Genomic DNA, 17109 nt, shown 5'->3' with positions numbered 1-17109 from the left:
TCAACTGCATCATTCCAGACACACCAATAACTTCTAATGTGTACATGTTCCCTTGAACACATGTTCTAGTGCTCTAATTTATTATGTTAAGTTTCTTTACTGGGATCTCACCAAGGTACCTCATATTTATTACACCAAACTAGTTTTCAACATAAACCTTCTGCCCTGCTTTCTTCCCAGAATGTTATACTCTGCAAGTCACATGACTGACTCCCTTTAACCAGGTGGATCTCCATCCAATGTTACCTTCCCAGAGGCTTTCCCCTACGACCTTCTCTAAGCTGTTTTTTATAGCTAGCCACAATCCAGCATGAATTTAGCGGAACACAACTACATGAAATTATTCAGTTTATGGTTTGCTTCTCACTAAAATGAAATTTTCATTAAAAGGATTTGTCCAGGGCTGGGAAGGTGGCTCAGTGGTAGAGCGCTTGCCTTGCATGCCTGAGGCCCTGGGTTCGATTCCTCAGCACCACATAAGCAAAAAGAAAAAATTCGGAAGTGGCGCTGTGGCTCAAGTGGTAGAGCGCTAACCTTGAGCTGAAAAGCTGAGGGACAGCGCCCAGGCCCAGAGTTCAGGCCCCATGACCGGACCCCCCCAAAACAAACAAAAAAAAAGGACTTGTCCACTGCTACTATGGTGCCTGACATGTAGTTAACCTTAAGAAATGCTTATCAAATGAATAAAAGCCCTCAAATTACAAGCCTTGGCAATACTATGTTTAGTGAAAGAAGCCAGACATCAAAGGCTTCTATTTATATGAAATGCTTCAGAAAAGCAAATCTATTGAGAAGGGAAGTAGATTAGTGGTAACACAGGGCTTGGGAGAAGACTGTGAATACCATTTTTTTTTTGGGGGGGGTGTCCAGTCATGGGCCTGAACTCTGGGCCTGGGCGCTGTCCCTCAGCTCTTCAGCTCAAGGCTAGTGCTCTACCACTTGAGCCACAGCGCCACTTAAGGCTTTTTTATTTTCTGCTTATGTGGTGCTGAGGAATGGAATCCAGGGCCTCATGCATGCAAGGCAAGTGCTCTACCAGAGCCACCTTCCCAGCCCCTGTGACTACTATTAAATACAGGTTTCTCACTGAAATGATAATGTTCTAGAACTACACTGGTGATGGTTATAAAATTCTGTCACCATACCAAACCCCCTTCCCCCTGAAATGCAGTTTCTATGAGTGACTTGTATGTGATGTCTTATACAACAAAGTTGTACAAACCAAACCAAGTACCTTCCAAATCTGCTCCACCTCCTACACTCTTTACTAGTGACCAACCTAGGACTCTGAATTGTCCCAATCTAAATGTTCCTCTCTACACACGTGCTCCACAGACCCCATCAGATAACTAATAGCTATCAGCAATAAAATACTGATGATTTCACATTTCCTCAAGCCTAGCTCTTTCCAACTATTGTCCTTCATTTCACTGATTACAGGATTTCATAACTTACACTTGGACCATCCAATTACATGCTATGAGAACACCTTTTATATCTGCTAAACAATGACCTTCTTAAATATAATTCCCACTGCAACCCACTTGCTCTGACTCCCTTGTTGGCTTCCTGTAGCTGACATAATGAAAGGCCAAACTCTATAGAACATATAAATTGGATCCTGATAACCTACCGTATCTTCTTTGCTGTGTTAGCCACAACTTTGAGTTAACGGCCACAAGCTGACTACTCTCATTTTTGCACATCACTTTTTCTGCTTGGAACTCTCTAGCCTCTACACTGTAATTCCTACTCAAGTTTGCACAGGATGCATGAGATCTTCTTCTCTACCTGCTAGAAAGTCCTTTCTGTACTCTTCAGGCAAGCAAGCAGTACAGTGCCTACCTGCGCTCTGGTTAAGAGTTGTCATTTACCAAGCGCATGCTTGACTCAAAAAAGGCTGTCAATGAAGTCTGTCCTGTGCCTGCTGAGGTGCTTTAACACTAGCTCAGTGTCTTCAGAATGTAGACAGAGGGCAGGTGTGAATTAAGCACAGGGAAACCTGGGCTCTGTTCCCAGTAGGTGTTCAATGAACATGTATTGAAAGAGTATACCTTTCCATATGTAAAGGAAAACACACATTCATGCGGTGCTCATCTCTAATACTGAACAATATGGGGCTGGAAGCTGGCTTAGTGGTAGAGTGCTTGCCTTGCATGCATGAGGCCCTGGGTTTGATTCCTTAGTACCACATAAACAGAAAAAGCTGGAAGTGGTGCTGTGGCTCAAGTAGTAGAGTGCTAGCCTTGAGCAAAAGAAGCTCAGGGATAGTGCCCAGCCCCTGAGCTCAAGCCCCAGGACTGGCAAAAAAAAAAAGAGGTTACATTCTCTAATACTGAACAATAAATATACTTGCTCATCCACTGGAGTAAATTATCCACCTATATTTCTCTTTCTACTACAAAATATTGTAGAAGCTGGGTGGTGGTGGCTCATACCTGTAATCCTAGCTACTCAGGATGCTACGATTTGAGGATTACAGTTCAAAGCCAGCCCATTTCTGCTTTTGTATTGACCCTGAAGCAGAAAGCTGGAAGTGGAACTGTGGCTCAAGTGGCAGAGCACCAGACTTGAGTGAAAAAGATAAGGGACAGGTGCCCAGCCCCTGAGTTCAAGCTCCTGTACAGGCACAACACAAACCAAAACACACTGCAGGACGCAGCCGGCCATCTCCTGTAAACGGACAGTGTCTTCTGGCAATCCAGGGCTGAGTTTCTGTCCTTACTGCTTCTGCTCTTTCTCCTGTCTAACTTCCTACCAGTCTGCCACCATCTGAGCCTGAGAGTAGAGCCCAGGGCAAGCCCCTGATCACTGCCTGGCGCCCACATCTCGGTACACGTCTGGTCCTGGAGAAGGTAGGAAACAGGTCTTGCTCTTTCCACGGTCGCGGCTTCAGCCGGCCCCGTGGGTCCGTGCGAGTCAACAGCCCCCTCTACCTGCGCATGCCCAGTGGCCTGGAGTAACTTTTCACCCCGAGTCCAACATCGCCTCCCCCGTGCCAGCGGCGGGCCCGGGCCGGCCGCGCTCTCCGGCGGGCCCGCCCGCTCGCACGCCTCCGGCCTCGCTCCTTTCCCACGGCCGGCCCGGCGCTCCCTTACAGGGGTCGGATAAGCAGCTGGTCGCTCTCTTCTGCGGGAATCGCAGACATCCTGGAGGTCTCCGGAGGCCGCGTGAGCGTGGACACGGCCGGGGTCCGCGGAGATGGAAGCGCGGCCAACACCAACTACAGGAGAAATCCCCAGCCACCAAAACACAACTTCCGGCACTCGGCGCCCGCGACACCACGCTCCTCCCTAGGACTTCCGGCTGGGAATCAAGCGAGGACCGTTCCACCTCCAGTCAGCGCGCGGAGCGCTGTGAGGACTGCGCCTGCGCACAGCCCCGGGGCGTGGCCTGGCGGACGTGGGGGCGGGGCCTGACGGACGTGGTGGGGCGGGCTGGAAAAGTTGGCGCTGGAGTCAGAATTGGAGTAGCTGTCGGGGTGGCGGGGGCGCTCCGACTCCGGGCTAGAGGCAGGGCCCCCCCCAGCGGACGAGCACGCTGCTTCCAGGTGAGAGCTGCGGGACTGGCCGCGGCTGGGCCCAGCTCGCGGCTGGGCGGGAACGCGGTCCAGGGCGGTGCCGGCCGTCTGGACGGATGGGTGGGGCCCGCGGAGCCCGCGGTGGCCGGGGTGGGGGTCGCCCTCGGGTCCGCGTCCCCGCGGCGGACGAGCGGTTCGGGGCGGGCGCAGTGCGGAGGGGGAGGCCGCCGTCCCCGGGACGCCAGCGGGAACCGGGGCGCGGGGCGCGGGGATGGAGCCGCCGGCGGCGCCCCGCGTGCCCGGCCCGGCGCCGCGCCCCTGGGGTCGGGGTGCGCATCCTCCCACCGCCGCCGCCGCCGCGCGCGGGGCCGCGACCCCAGCCCGGCGACCTTGGGCCCGAGTCTCTCCCGACCTGGGGACGCCGCCGTCCTGCGACGGCCTTGCGCCCGGGGGTGAGGACTAGCGGCCCCGAGTGCCTGGGGCTGGGCGCGACGCCCCGCGTTGCACGGCCGCAGTTGCCAAGTGGGGTGTCAGCGCCCCGAGAGTCGCCCGGCCCCGCCGGGAGGGCGGTGGTGGTAAGCAGACAATAGCGGGTTTGACGCCCGCGCCGGGGTCCCCTGCGCACCCCGGGGGCGAAGGTGGCTTTCCAGCGGAGAAGCCGGGGATGAGCCGCGGGTGCCATGGGATTGCCGAGCGTGAGCCGGAGCCGGGGACGGGTGGGGCGGGGGTGAACCCGCGATCGGCGCGGGCCACGGAGGGCCTCGGGCCCTGGACCGAGCCGGCCCAGGGGGAGAACTTGGCCTCAGCCTCCACCCGAGGGGAGCGCTGGAGAGGAGCGCTGGAGGGGTGCGGGGAGTGGTCTGCGATTGGTGCTTGGAGGAAGCCGCGTGCGTCGTCTCGGGTGACGTGTGGCGGCGGGCGGGGAGGGAGACCTTCTCCACCGAACACCTGCAGCGGGTTTACGGATGTCTTTTTGGGCCTGAAATCCGCGCCTGGACCCGGCTACTGGGCTGCCTTTGCACAAGGCTCGCGCTCTCCCGCACGAGCCACTGCCAGCTTTTCTGAGTCGTTTGCTGGAGATAAGTGTCTCACCGGCTTTCCTGCCCTGGCTGGCTTTGAACCCCCGCGATCCGCCGCGATGCTCAGATCTCAGCCTCCTGCAGTAACTAGGATGACCGTCATAAGCCACCCGCGTCCGGAGTGGGTTTTAAAGACACGTACCAAACAGCTCCGCACGCGGGCAGTTTTTCGAGGTTGAGGATCCCTTGCTTTCATTAGACGCTAAAAACAACAGTTGTGTGTGGTCTCTTGACTTCAGTCTAGTGACCCAGCTGCAAGCCCAGAGCGGGGTTTGTCCCTGCAGACCGGGAATCCCGGGTTTGATGGATGTGCCTGTTGACCATATCTGGTTTCTGCTAATCACGTCACTTCCTGAGTGGAAGAGGAGGCGAAGCTGAGGAAGAGGTGGCCCCACTTGAAGCCTGCCGGCGGTGGGACATCTAAGTGACTTTCTCCAGCCTGGGCCTCATTTTTATGCATGTGTAATTTAGAAATAAGAATGATTTGCTTGAAAACATGCACCAACATAGCACTAGATAGCAAAAACTTACTAAACGCCTTTTCCTCTAAGCCCCCAGATTGACATGAAAATCGTCTTAAGGAGTTAGTTCTCTACCTTGTGGGCCACAGTAATGTTTTCTAGAAACAGAAATCCGATTATAACTTTGACTGCTTTTCAAAAACCTCTAGATTGTTCCTGTTAAACTCTAATCAGCCAAAGGTCCCCATGATCTACCTTACACAGTCCTCAGAAAGGGCTCCTGGGAGCCTGATGCTGTCTCCTTTCTCCCTGCAGTGTTTCATGGGGTTTCCTGACCAGGCTGGCTTTGAACCCCAATCCTCATCTCAGCCTTCTGAGTAGCATTACAGGCATGAGCCACCGTGCCCAGCCAGTCATCCCCTTTTATCCAGGCCCAACTCTCCCTCCTTAGAGGCTGTTTTTGTTGTAAAATACTCCCCTTTCACCCATCACTTTTCCATCTCTCCCATAGCTTGCGTTAGCTTCCCCTGTGGAGTGGTGGTTTCCTGCTGGGTTCTCCACCCAGGGACTTTGCTTTGTAGCTGCAAGCTCACTGGCAACTAAGCAGTTAGGGAATGAGTCACATTTTCTGTTACCCTACAAAGGAGGCAAAAGCTTAGAAAGAGATGATTGAGGCAGTTTAGAAAGTTGTGGGTTAGTGGCCCTAATCAAGGCCCGCCCAGGCAAAAAGCTCATGAAACCCCCATCTTAACAAAAGCATAATGGCCCATACCTGTCATCTCAGCTACACAGTTAGTAATGAATAGGAGGGTTGTGGTCCTGGGCCACTGAAGCATACAAAGGAGATGCTATTTGAAAAACCATGAAAGCAAAAAAGTATGGGTCAAGTGGCTAGCAAGTACGGAAAAAAAAGGGGGGGGATGGAGAGGAAGAAGAAAGAAAGAAGATGAGCAAGCAAGCAGCTTGGGTTCTGGATCAGACATGATGGGGTTTGTAGATGCAAAAAGAAGTTTGGAGGTGGTTTGAGGGCCCCAATTTACCCGGTCCTTTTCCTTCACCAGGGACACAGCTCCTCTGGGAAGAACCGACCAGGTCTGTGTGAAGCCTCGGTGTGTTCTGTCTGCGGTGCGCACGTTTCCTGTTCCCGCTGGACAGATCCAGTGTTGGTAGAAGCATGTCAGGTTGTCTTATCTGTAAACTCACAGCCCCATCCATAAAATGGCAGATCATGAGAGCTCCTGGCCCTCGGCCGGCTCTGGAGCAAGCCTGTACACACACCTTGAGGCTGTGACTGTGTCTCAGCTGCTGGAGGAGGCGTTAAGGCGGTGAAGGTGAATGATTTGCCATCTCCTAGGAGATGGGCACGGACAAATCTGTATGTAAGGCATTAATTATCCTATAAATAATGTCCGCCCTGAAAGTTACTTCAGGAAACATACATTTCCCAGGGGTGTGAGCGCCTTCTGCCCTCAGCTCTCCTGAAGATGGATGTGAACCTGAGTAAATGCACTTTTTTTTCAGTGTATAAGGCTTCACACTTGCTAGGCAGGTGCTCTACCATTTGAACCATGCCTCCAACAACCTTTGCTTATAGTTGGCTGTTCAGATATTGTCTTGCCTACATAGTCTTCTTCCCAGCTATCTGGGATTACAAGTGTGTCCCACCATGCCCAGCCTTAGTACACTAGGTATTTTGGTGAAATCTTGAATTTACTGAAGAGGTCCTTGAATTTCTTGATAAGAGGTGACATTGTTATTTAAGAGGAAGTGCCTTTCACAGGTCCACAAGTGTGAGCGCTCGGCTGCGTTGCTTTTCTTGTGACTGATGTTTGTTCTTGCAGGATATCCAGGATCACGCTATGGTGAATCATGTTTCGGAAAGGCAAGAAGCGGCACAGTAGCAGCAGTTCACAGAGCAGTGAAATCAGTACGAAGAGCAAGGTAGGGACTGGCGCCTAGAGTCACACAGCACGCCGGCGCGCTCCTGCCTGGCTGGCCGGGACCCAGGGCAGCAGGCCCCACCCACCGCCACCCTGCGTCCCCACAGCTGTTTCCCGCACTTCACATACACTTTGTGTCTGGTTTATTTTTATTCAGTTTTTGGAGATTTTCTGGGGAACTACATGGGAGCAAACCTGTGAATCCTGACTTAAAATGTAGTTAAATAATGGAAACTGTAAGCATTTGGAGCTCAATCCCGCTGGGTTCAACCTTATTTACTGCACAGTGAGATACTTTGAATGTTATTTAGTGTATTGGCAGATTTCATTCATTTTCATACATAAGAAACATTTTCAATCAAGTTTTCAAAGAATATTATTTGTAAGGAAATTAAACACATTGATACTGTGGCACTGGTAGCTCACATCTATAATCTTAGAAATCCGAGGATCAAGGTTCAGAGTCAACCTGGACAGGAAAGTCCATGAGACTCTTATCTCCTGTTAACCAGCAAAAGACTGCAGTGGTGCTGTGGCTCAAGTGGTAGAGTGCTAGCCTTGAGCACAGAAGCTCAGGGACAGTACCCAGACCCTGAGTTCAAGCCCTAGGACCACACACAAAAAACAACAGAAACAAACACATTCACACACCATTGAGAATAAAGTTCTATCTATGAAATGAACTATTTCCATCTGTGATTGGCTTACTGGAAAGATTAGGTGGGGCGATGGAAGGGGTAGTACTGATCAGGATGCATTATACTAGGGCCGGTCAGGTGGCTCAGTGGTAGAGTGCTTGCCTTGCATGCATGAGGCCCTGAGTTCGATTCCTCAGCACCACATAAGCAGAAAAGGCCAGATGTAGCGCTGTGGCTCAAGTGGTAAAGTGCTAGCCTTGAGCTGAAGAGCTGAGGGACAGCACCCAGACCTATGACAGCCCCATGACTGGCAAAAAAAAAAAAAACCAGATGCATTGTACTTACAAACTGATTGAAACCCCTTGTAATATTACTTAGATTAAAAAATTGGCGTACCAGTTTTGTTGGGAAGTTCACACTGGTGATGAACCTCTGGCCTTCTCTGGTTACTCTGTTCCTGCTGTGGACCAGACACTAGTGGGACAACCACCGAAGCCTGGGTTCAGAACGAGGAGAATGTGAGGGCTGAGGCATCTCGAGGTAGCGGCCGCACGGGGCGTTCTCCCCGCCGGGGTGCTGTGGGAACGTGGCAGAGGCAAGATGCGGGCTGTCGCGAAGGACACCGGAGGCTTCTGGCTGGGACTGTGTGTCGCTGCCGCAGCATCCTCTGATGTGCACTGGAGGAGCAGCTGGGTTCCTGTGGGGCTGAAGTTTGCTGTAGAATGTCTTTGGAACAGTCTGTTACAGTCCGTCTGCCAGAACAGGCGAGCTGACCGTGTGTCTGCTCAGGGGTCCTTTGCTTCAGAGAAGACCGTGTTCTGACTGTGTGTGCTGTTTGTTGTTGCAGTCTGTGGATTCTAGCCTCGGAGGTCTGTCCCGATCCAGCACGGTCGCCAGCCTCGACACTGACTCCACCAAAAGTTCAGGTAGGGGAAGGGCGTGGGTTGTTACTGATTAAAGCCCTGTGCTGATGCTCATGGAGTTCAACTGCATAGCGTGGTGAGTTTTCATGAACATGCCCTCTCCCTCTCCCTATCCCGCTTCTGAAAGACATTAGAAGGGAACGGGAATTGGATGGACGTGGGCTGAGGGGTGGGCTGCGTGGTTGCTGCCGGCCCTCGGGCACAAGGGTAAACTGCGCTGAGTGCGTCTGAGAGACAAATGGTTAAAAACATCGTGTGACAATAAGAGGTTTCAAAATATTTAGCTTTTTAAGAAATCAGGTGGCAGAGAGCAAGTAGGTTGGACTTAGGCTGTTTCTAGGAGAACCATGTTGGTGACGGGCTGCCTGGACATACACGAGTTCAAGACCAGGGGAGCATGGTGGGTTGGGGAGCAGTTGTGAGACCCTTGCGGTTATGCAGATGCCCCAAATGACTCCTTAGAAATCCTCACCCGACTCCATAAATAGCTAGAGACTAATTGGAAATAAACTATACTCATCATATCTAAAATAGACCACGGTCATAGTCTGTGAAAGAGAATGGGTCACTTAAAGCCCATTATGCTTACATCCAGATGCCCTCTCCAAATATTCAAAGGGTTGGCATTATGTTATTACATAACAAACCTAAATCTCAATCTAAACCTAAACTGACTGCCCAGTATTACCTTAGTTATGGTAGGTGTCCTTGAAAATCCTTCGTGGTTAGTTGTATTGGCTGGATTTTATAGCACACATTCAGCCTCTGTCATCTGTTCCATTAAAGGACCCAGCCTGGCATTACCCCATCTACACTGAGAAAAAGAAAAACAATAAAAAGGTCTTTCTGAGTCCGTGGTAGAGGCAAAGCAGGTGTCTCAATCAAAGTTAACCTGGTGAAGAGGAAAAAAAAAATAAGCTGTCATTATAATGCACTATAAATGTACCCATCATTATTTAATTGACTTTTCCCCCTGTTCATTATTCTGAATAAAGGTTAATATTAGTTTATACGTATTAGTGAGACCTTTATGAACCTCATATTCTATGAGTCAGAAAGGTTAATGGAATTGCACGGAAAGATTCTGTATCTTGGTGTGGATGTGGCTCAAGTAGTTGACTGCCTGCCTAGTAGGCACAAATTCAAAACCCAGTGCTACCCAAAGACACAAAAAAGCTACATTGTACCTTAAAACTCTGTACTAAGAGGTTATATTGTAGTAAAGTCTGAGTCCATTTTTAACACACAAAAGAATTTAGGCTACCTTGCAAAGCAGGGACTGAAGTGAAGGCTGGGCAAATGCTCTACTACAGGGCTACATCCTTAGCCCCAAGCAAGTGCTCTACCACAGGGCTACGTCATTAGCCCCAAGCAAGTGTTTCTTTTGAAGTCTATTACAACTCTCCTCTTACCTGTAGGTCAAAGCAACAATAACTCTGATACCTGTGCAGAATTTCGAATAAAGTATGTTGGAGCCATTGAGAAACTGAAACCCTCTGAGGGCAAAAGTCTCGAAGGACCACTAGACCTGATAAATTATATAGATGTTGCTCAGGTAAGAAAAGACTCCATCCAAAGCCTCTTAAGACAGGAAACAAGGTCTTTTGGGTCTTCTGGGTGGGACTGCTGTTGTGCTGAAGGCTCAGTCTGTGCCAGGTGCCCTGGAGATTGAGCTGCATAGGAATGGCTTCTTCATTCACTCAGACCTTCTATGGGCTGACGTACTAACTGTTGGTGACTTCTTATTCTTTAGGTTTTTCCTTAAATCATCCTGGCAAACTTTACTGATGCTCCACTGAACTAGTTTTACTAATTCAAAGACTGGTGCTGATGGCTCACATCTGTAATACTAGCTACTCAGGAGGCTGAGATCTGAGGATCAGTTAGAAGCTGGCCCTGGGCAGGAAAGTCTGAAACTCTTTTTTTTTGTTGTTTTTGTTTTTGTTTTTCGGTCCAGTTGTGGGGCCTGAACTCTGGGCCTTGGCGATGTCCTTCAGCTCTTCAGCTCAAGGCTAGCACTCTACCACTTGAGCCACAATGCCACTTCCGGCTTTTTTTTCTGCTTATGTGGTGCTGAGGAATCAAACCCAGGGCCTCAGGCATGCAAGACAAGTGCTCTACCACTGAGCCAACTTCCCAGCCCAAGTCTGAAACTCTTATCCCCAGTTAACCACCAGAAAATTGGAAGTGGAGGTGTGGCCCAAATAGTACCGCATGAGCAAAATGGCTCAGTGACAGCACCTAGGCTGACTTCAAGCCCCAGGACCAGGACAAAATTTTTTCTAAATAAAGGCAGTATTCAGGCAAATGAATATAAATCAAAGCTGTGTGGTACATAAAATATTATAGTGGAACAGAAGACATGGTTTATCTTACATTGTACAGATGAGAATGTTATGGTTCACATCTTCATTGAAGGAAAGGAAGTTAATTTCGTCTGTGTGAAGGAAATCAGTGAATCTAGTTTACCGTTTAGCAAATTAGTATGGACTGATCCAATCATCCCCACAGTTCAAGCAACAGAAAGTCATCCCCATGAGCCCCCCCCTCCCCACCCCCACCCCCCCCCCCCGCCCTAAGCACTGCCAAGGTGGCTGTCCGTCCTGGCAGCCTTGTTCCTCTGTGGCTGCGGGCAGATCACCATGTGAGAGGCAGATCACTGTGTGAGTTTTGCTTTCACTTAGAGTCGTTTTGTTGACAACAGTACCACCTTTATCCCATGTTTCGGAATTGCTGTAAACCTATGGAGAGAAATAATTTGGCAAGAGGTTACTGTAACCCCATGAGGCTCCCAAAGCTCCTTGGACACCATCTATTTATTGTCACTTAATATCCCATGAAAACATTACAGCATGGAACACCTGCAGACTGCCAGCAGCCTCTCATCTATTTTACAGAAGACAAATTAGGTAGCATTCCAAGCCAAGAGCCGAGACCAGATCCACAGCGAGGGAAGGCGGCGGCATCGCCCTCTGCGGCTGCCTGTGAGCTGAGTAGCCACCTGCCGCCGTCCCCACAGCCCAGGGCATGTCCACCTGGTTTGGACAGGAAGTGACAGAAAAATGGCTCCTGCAACCCAGCTTCCTGGTTATTCCATGCCCTGGCGTAGGCAGATTTTGAGTATTTAAAAATCTAAACAAAAAAAGACTTTTTGTCTAATAATATTTGTCTAACATAAATATTTGGACCTCTTCAGTATCTGTAAGAAGTATTTCAGTTTAGAATTAGGGGTTCCCACACACTAGCACATAGGGATAGAACAATACAGGAAGACTGATCTGTATTTTTCCCTTCATTTGTTAATTGTAAAAAATTTTAAGTAGGAAATTTAAAAAATAGAAAAGATTCCTTCTGCTTCTCTGGAGAGAATTCTTGCTGGGCTAAGGTATAGCCCACATGCTCTAGTGTGGGATTGAGATACGACAGGTGGCCCATCAAACCTAAGACTGACCCCCTCATTCTAATGCATGTCGTGTGATTCATTTTTAAAGCAAGATGGAAAGTTGCCTTTCGTTCCTCTGGAAGAAGAATTCATCATGGGAGTTTCCAAGTATGGTATAAAAGTGTCAACATCAGACCAATATGTAAGTCGTAACATGCATTAAGGAAAATGTTTTAGGAAATGGGGAATTCAGGCTCCCTGATAGCTAGGTCTGTTTTCAAAGTGGTTGTCTGGCAGCTGCTACAATTTCTTAGGACATACCGGGGCTTCCTTTTATGTCTGTGTACACCCAGCCTGTCTCCAGTTCCCAGTGCATCCTGTGTGCTCTAGTGTATCCTGTGTGCACACGGCCCCCATCCCGGGCTCTCAGTGCATCTTCACATCAAGCAAAAGTAGCAGTTTTCCTGGACGCCAGGCAGAGTTTAGATCCTGTTTCTGCCGTCTTTCTGGCGTTTAAAGGATGGCATGATCCCAAAACAAAATCGGCCCCTACTCAACTTACTGAAGTGTCTCGTGTACATGTACAGATTCCTGCACAGGCTGTTTGAAGTCACACAATACAAACGGCATGGGGAAATGTGTGTTGTGGAAACTGAGATGCAGCCTGAGTGGGACCTTCTCCCTTCTGCAGGACGTCCTGCACAGGCATGCCTTGTACCTAATCATCCGGATGGTGTGCTACGATGATGGCCTGGGCGCCGGCAAATGCCTGCTTGCTCTGAAGACCACCGATGCAAGCAACCAAGAGTACAGCCTGTGGGTTTATCAGTGTAGCAGCCTGGTGAGGTTTTACCTTATTTACTTGGTTCCTTGCTCACCAATGAAAGTGGCAATTTGTCCCCTTTTCAAGGGCTAAGCAAATGCTCCTTAGGTGCCTAACACCTGGCCTCAAAATGGATGGGCACATGGGGTGGAGCCCACAGGCTCACAGCAAGCTATGAAGCCCTGGGGTTGGGCTGAGGTAAACACAAAGAAGATAAGGCAGTGTCCGCCATGGCCAGGGACTCCCTTCATCCTTGGCTTGTCCTCTGCCGCAGGCCTCAGTACACCTTCCAGGGAGCTCCCCGGCAGGGCAGCTGTTAGAATCTAGGTTGGTGAGGGAGATGTCACGAGGGCTGGAGACAGACGAAACTCTGCTCTCGCTGGGTCTTTTTACATCATGCAGGAACAAGCTCAGGCCATCTGCAGGATGCTCTCCACGGCTTTCGACTCCGTGCTAACCTCTGAGAAGTCCTGAACCCTGCGTCCAGGGGAAGACAACTTCATCGAAGGCCAGCTAGTTTCTATGTCACCTGCTCTCTGTCTGGCGGCTGAACTGCCATGGGAGTAGGAAGTGATATTCTAATTCCATGTTCTGAAATCTTCATCGTGTTTTACATTAAAATGTGTCAGATTAGACAGCAAACTTTCAATAAACCGCCCACTTTCCAGGATGAGAGGAAACTACAAACACACTTATTATGGAAGCAAGTGCCATAGGCATTCACTGAATAGAACATCGAGGACAGAAGCTCCCATGTGACCTCTACTGACAATGTCATTGGCCTGGAACTGAGGGCAGGCAGGTTTGGACTGGAGACCCCAGTTTCTGTCACTTGGAACTGCGATGCTGTCCCTTAAGATACTACAAAATACCTTTTCAGAATTGTGTTGTCAGTGTAACATGCCAGTGTCGCTGGGCGCTGGTGGCTCACGTCTATAATCCTAGCTACTCAGGAAGCTGAGATCTGAGGATCACTGTTCAAAGCCAGCACACTGGGAAAGTCTATGAGATTCTTATCTCCAATTAACCACTAGAAAACTAGAAGTGGTGCTGTGGCTCAAAGTGGTAGAGCGCTAGCCTTGATCAGAAGAGCTCAGGAATAGCGCTCAGGCCCTGAGTTCAACCCCCACCACTGACACGACAAAACAACACAGTGTTTATGTCAGAGATAAGATCACTGCTCATGCTAAAAGTATTTGAAGGATCCAATGACTAGTATGCTAGTGTACTTTTTTATTTTTGGCAAAAAGGGACTGTAATATCTTATACTTAAAGGATAAAAAATAAAAACAAACCTATGCCCATTTAAAAGTATTTTATTTTTTTTCCAGTCAAATGACTAGTTAACAAGAGTAAGCTTATTAAACATGCTCTAATTATAAATCACTGCATTAAGGACAATGAAAATAAGAATCAATTTAGGTTATACAATATATACAGTTGCGCTGCGATATACCAAAGTGATCAGGTGAATGAACTGAATATCGTACATCTCAAAATAGCATTCTAGGCTGCAGCCTGTTCTCCACCCTCAACCCGTCGTGCAGGGGCACAGACCGAACTGCTCTGCACACCCTCTTCTGAGTTGTCATCCCTCCAGAACCCAGCAGCTGAAGGTCAGGAAATGTAAACCTTAAATATAAATAGATATCTACAATGTTTTTCTTTCAGTGGCTTTTTTTTTCCTTTCAATTTGCAAAGAACAAATACTAGGAAAGGATATTAGCAGGAAGTTAACAGGGTTTCTCTTCTGGCAAGAGTACTATTAATGACTGCACAATAGCACCACCCAATTGTAGACTGGAAAAATATTTCCTAGGTATTTATGTACCAGTGAACCTGATAGGTTAGTTGGGACTGACGTTCACATGTGGTTGTGAACCAACTCGATCAAGATGATAGGAACCGGATGCAGGTAGGGGGCTGTTAGGATAGACTGGAGAAGTACTGTGCAAAATACATCTTCATACTCCTAAATCTATGAGCAATAGACTAAAGGAAGGGTTCAACCAAGAAATTAAGTAGTGAAAACACATGTAGTGCTTTAAAAAAAAAAAGACTAAGTATAAATCTAACACATGGGAATGCTGGAAAGCAAAATCAATTGTTAGACAGCATAAAACATTCCAGTTTGTTTTGTCATCCATTAGCATGGCAGACAAAAATACAATGCTGTAAGAAAAAACCCCAAACTCCACACTTAACAGGAGTTGCACAATAAAGATGAGCTGCTTCAGTCACTACCGTTGCGGTGAGCGCAGGGACAGCATTGTTGCCTTGCTTTCCAAGCCTGTGCTAAAACTGATTCCTTACTTTTGCTCAAAATCCAAGTGGGCATCACATGCCTATTCTGAAAAGAGTGCCAACATTTCCAGTATTAACTACTATGAATCTTATGCTCACAATGACTAAATAGTTCATTAAACTAATGAGTTCATTTTATCACGGACGGCCTAGTTCCCACCCCTTCCCCGAGTAGCATAAGTTTAAGTGATAAGGCCGGGATGTTTAGGGGTATAGCATTACTGAGGAGCTGCAGAGTTCTGAATACAGATTTCTTGAATACAAACAGATGGACACTGAGTTTCAAGACGGTGTGGCTACCATTCCTGTGGGCATGTGATACAAGTACTAGACACTAAGCTGAGCGAATGTCTGCGGGAGCTAGCAAGGGAAGGTGGCGGTGTACGCACCGGGAGCAGCGGGAAATGTGCCACCACATCCTGGCCTGGCCACAGTCCTCTACTGCTGCTCACCGCTCTAGATGACAGGGAGTTGGGGAAGGCAAACTCTGAAACACCTGAAGCATATGAACCCTAGAACTGTTTTGCAATCCATCATCCTTAGTTTTTTTTAAACCAAATTCAGGAAATGCAGTTTGCTACAATGTCTCGGGAGGAATGAATGATTGCCATATGCTGCAGTAAGTCACCATTTGGTTAGGGCTGATTTTTTTTTCACAACAGGTTACACACATGCAGGAGGTCATGAAGCTGCACCTCACAGGAGAGGGCTAGAAAGTACAAGGCGAATGTGTAAGTTTGCAAGTTGCTTTAAACAGACACTGAGTGGGTTTCGTGGGAATACGGGTCTTTAAAGGTGAACTGATGGCATCTGATGAAGGCAGCGGGGCAGGAGGAGGCAGGGCGCTGGGAAGCCGCAGTTTACTCGCTGTCAAAGAGCTGCCCTAAAGACCACTACCTCCAGAATCAGGCTAAGGAAAGCAGGAAGTGATTCCATTTTTCTTCATTTAGTTTTAGTTCTAGCAAGATCTTGGTTGTGTAGTTAAAAAAAAAAAAAAAGAAAAAGAAAAAATAACTTCAGTTCACCTTTAAAGAAATTCAGCTTTTTCTAATAAAAGTGTAGCAATGTTTCATGAAAACTACAAATTATAGAAACAATTCACTTATATATAAAAACTACTTTTTGAGTTTTTAAAACAGAACAGTGGTGTGGTATGAAAAGAACGGGGCTTGCGTACAGTCCAATCCGTGGAACTGGTTATCTGGGAGAGTTTTGGTACCAATAACGGAACAGGGACATAATGGCTAAAGAAAGGCTCTTTGTTCAGTAGCGATTCAGTCAGCAATAAAGTGCACAAACGATACCGGAAACGCTCCTCTGCGACCCGGGTCCCCATCGATGTGGCCGATCTGAAAGGAACAAGTGCTGGTGGTTAGAAAAATTACACATTTGAAACGAAGGCCATTTCTGAATTAAAGGAGACTTGCACCAGGAGTTCTTTTGCCAAACAACAGCTGGGTAAAACAATCACGCCATTCCTTCCTTCTTGCTCTCTGGTGTTTGCTAAACTACACGAGTGCACGAGGAGGTGAAGAGAGCCCGGCACACCTGCTCCTCTGCTGCCTGGTGGCGGGGGTTGGAGTTGGGGAGAGGGGAGGTCGCAGTAGCAAAAGCCCCAGGAGCTATGACTCCTACAAGTCAGTGCTAGGTAGGACTGCTGGAGAAGGGAAAGCTGGCCCACAGACGCTTGCACCGGCAGGAAGGACAATGAACCAGCCGTGCCAACAGCTCTGCAGCCACATCCCAAGAATGAAACACAGTGGGAGTTTTGCTGGGAACAAAGGTTAGACAGGGACCAAACTACTTGTGCCTATCAAAGCCAAGCTGGCTCGGAGTCTCCCCAACTTCTCTCCCCCATACCCCAGTTCCATGAGAGGCACCCAAGCTCCGTCTGTGGAGCAAGGCTAACTGTCCAGTAGGTGGCAGACTCGGCAGAGCGCTCAGTCCTGCGCTGACTCCTCTGCGCTTTCCATGTCATCTCACCACTGCACTGTGAGCAACCAAGTCCCACAGACCTCTGCACAGGTTCCTGGCCCGAG

At 48.8% G+C, this 17109-nt stretch overlaps 3 protein-coding genes across 9 annotated transcripts in view; 1 reads left to right on the top strand and 2 right to left on the bottom strand.

Moving 5' to 3' along the window:
• Cpsf3 (cleavage and polyadenylation specific factor 3) overlaps positions 1 to 3282 on the bottom strand; it is a 33685-nt gene extending 30403 nt beyond the window's left edge. Inside the window, exon 1 of one of the 2 annotated variants that reach the window (XM_070015243.1) lies at positions 3099 to 3282. In XM_070015243.1, the coding sequence (XP_069871344.1) occupies positions 3099 to 3148 (50 nt within the window). In that variant the 5' untranslated portion in view covers positions 3149 to 3282. Of the gene's footprint in view, positions 1 to 2640; positions 2659 to 3098 lie in introns of those variants that run through there. The other variant, XM_070015244.1, reaches the window with a different exon arrangement.
• A 163-nt stretch (positions 3283 to 3445) lies between these two features.
• Itgb1bp1 (integrin subunit beta 1 binding protein 1) lies at positions 3446 to 14483 on the top strand. 5 transcript variants are annotated; one of them, XM_070015238.1, is made up of 8 exons: positions 3446 to 3550; positions 6122 to 6152; positions 6902 to 7001; positions 8486 to 8564; positions 9980 to 10116; positions 12053 to 12145; positions 12635 to 12784; positions 13169 to 14483. In XM_070015238.1, exons 3-8 carry the CDS (start codon positions 6930 to 6932, stop codon positions 13238 to 13240), a joined length of 603 nt encoding a protein of 200 aa, XP_069871339.1. In that variant the 5' UTR covers positions 3446 to 3550; positions 6122 to 6152; positions 6902 to 6929; the 3' UTR covers positions 13241 to 14483. The 5 variants fall into 5 exon arrangements, with proteins under 5 accessions (XP_069871339.1, XP_069871338.1, XP_069871337.1 ...); XM_070015237.1 differs by having other exon boundaries at positions 6122 to 6185; XM_070015236.1 differs by having other exon boundaries at positions 6122 to 6222.
• The window catches only part of Asap2 (ArfGAP with SH3 domain, ankyrin repeat and PH domain 2), a 153901-nt gene continuing 150858 nt past the window's right edge, over positions 14067 to 17109 (bottom strand). For both annotated transcript variants that reach the window (XM_070015232.1, XM_070015234.1), the window contains one exon: positions 14067 to 16419. In XM_070015232.1, coding sequence (XP_069871333.1) covers positions 16345 to 16419 — 75 coding nt within the window. In that variant the 3' untranslated portion in view covers positions 14067 to 16344. The remainder of the gene's footprint in view (positions 16420 to 17109) is intronic.

The sequence above is a fragment of the Dipodomys merriami genome, unplaced genomic scaffold (assembly GCF_024711535.1).
Source record: "Dipodomys merriami isolate MVZ:Mamm:240054 unplaced genomic scaffold, mDipMer1.0.p SCAF_110, whole genome shotgun sequence".
In the NCBI taxonomy this organism is placed as follows: Eukaryota; Metazoa; Chordata; class Mammalia; order Rodentia; family Heteromyidae; genus Dipodomys; species Dipodomys merriami.
This window is presented reverse-complemented; position numbering and strand designations above follow the sequence as displayed.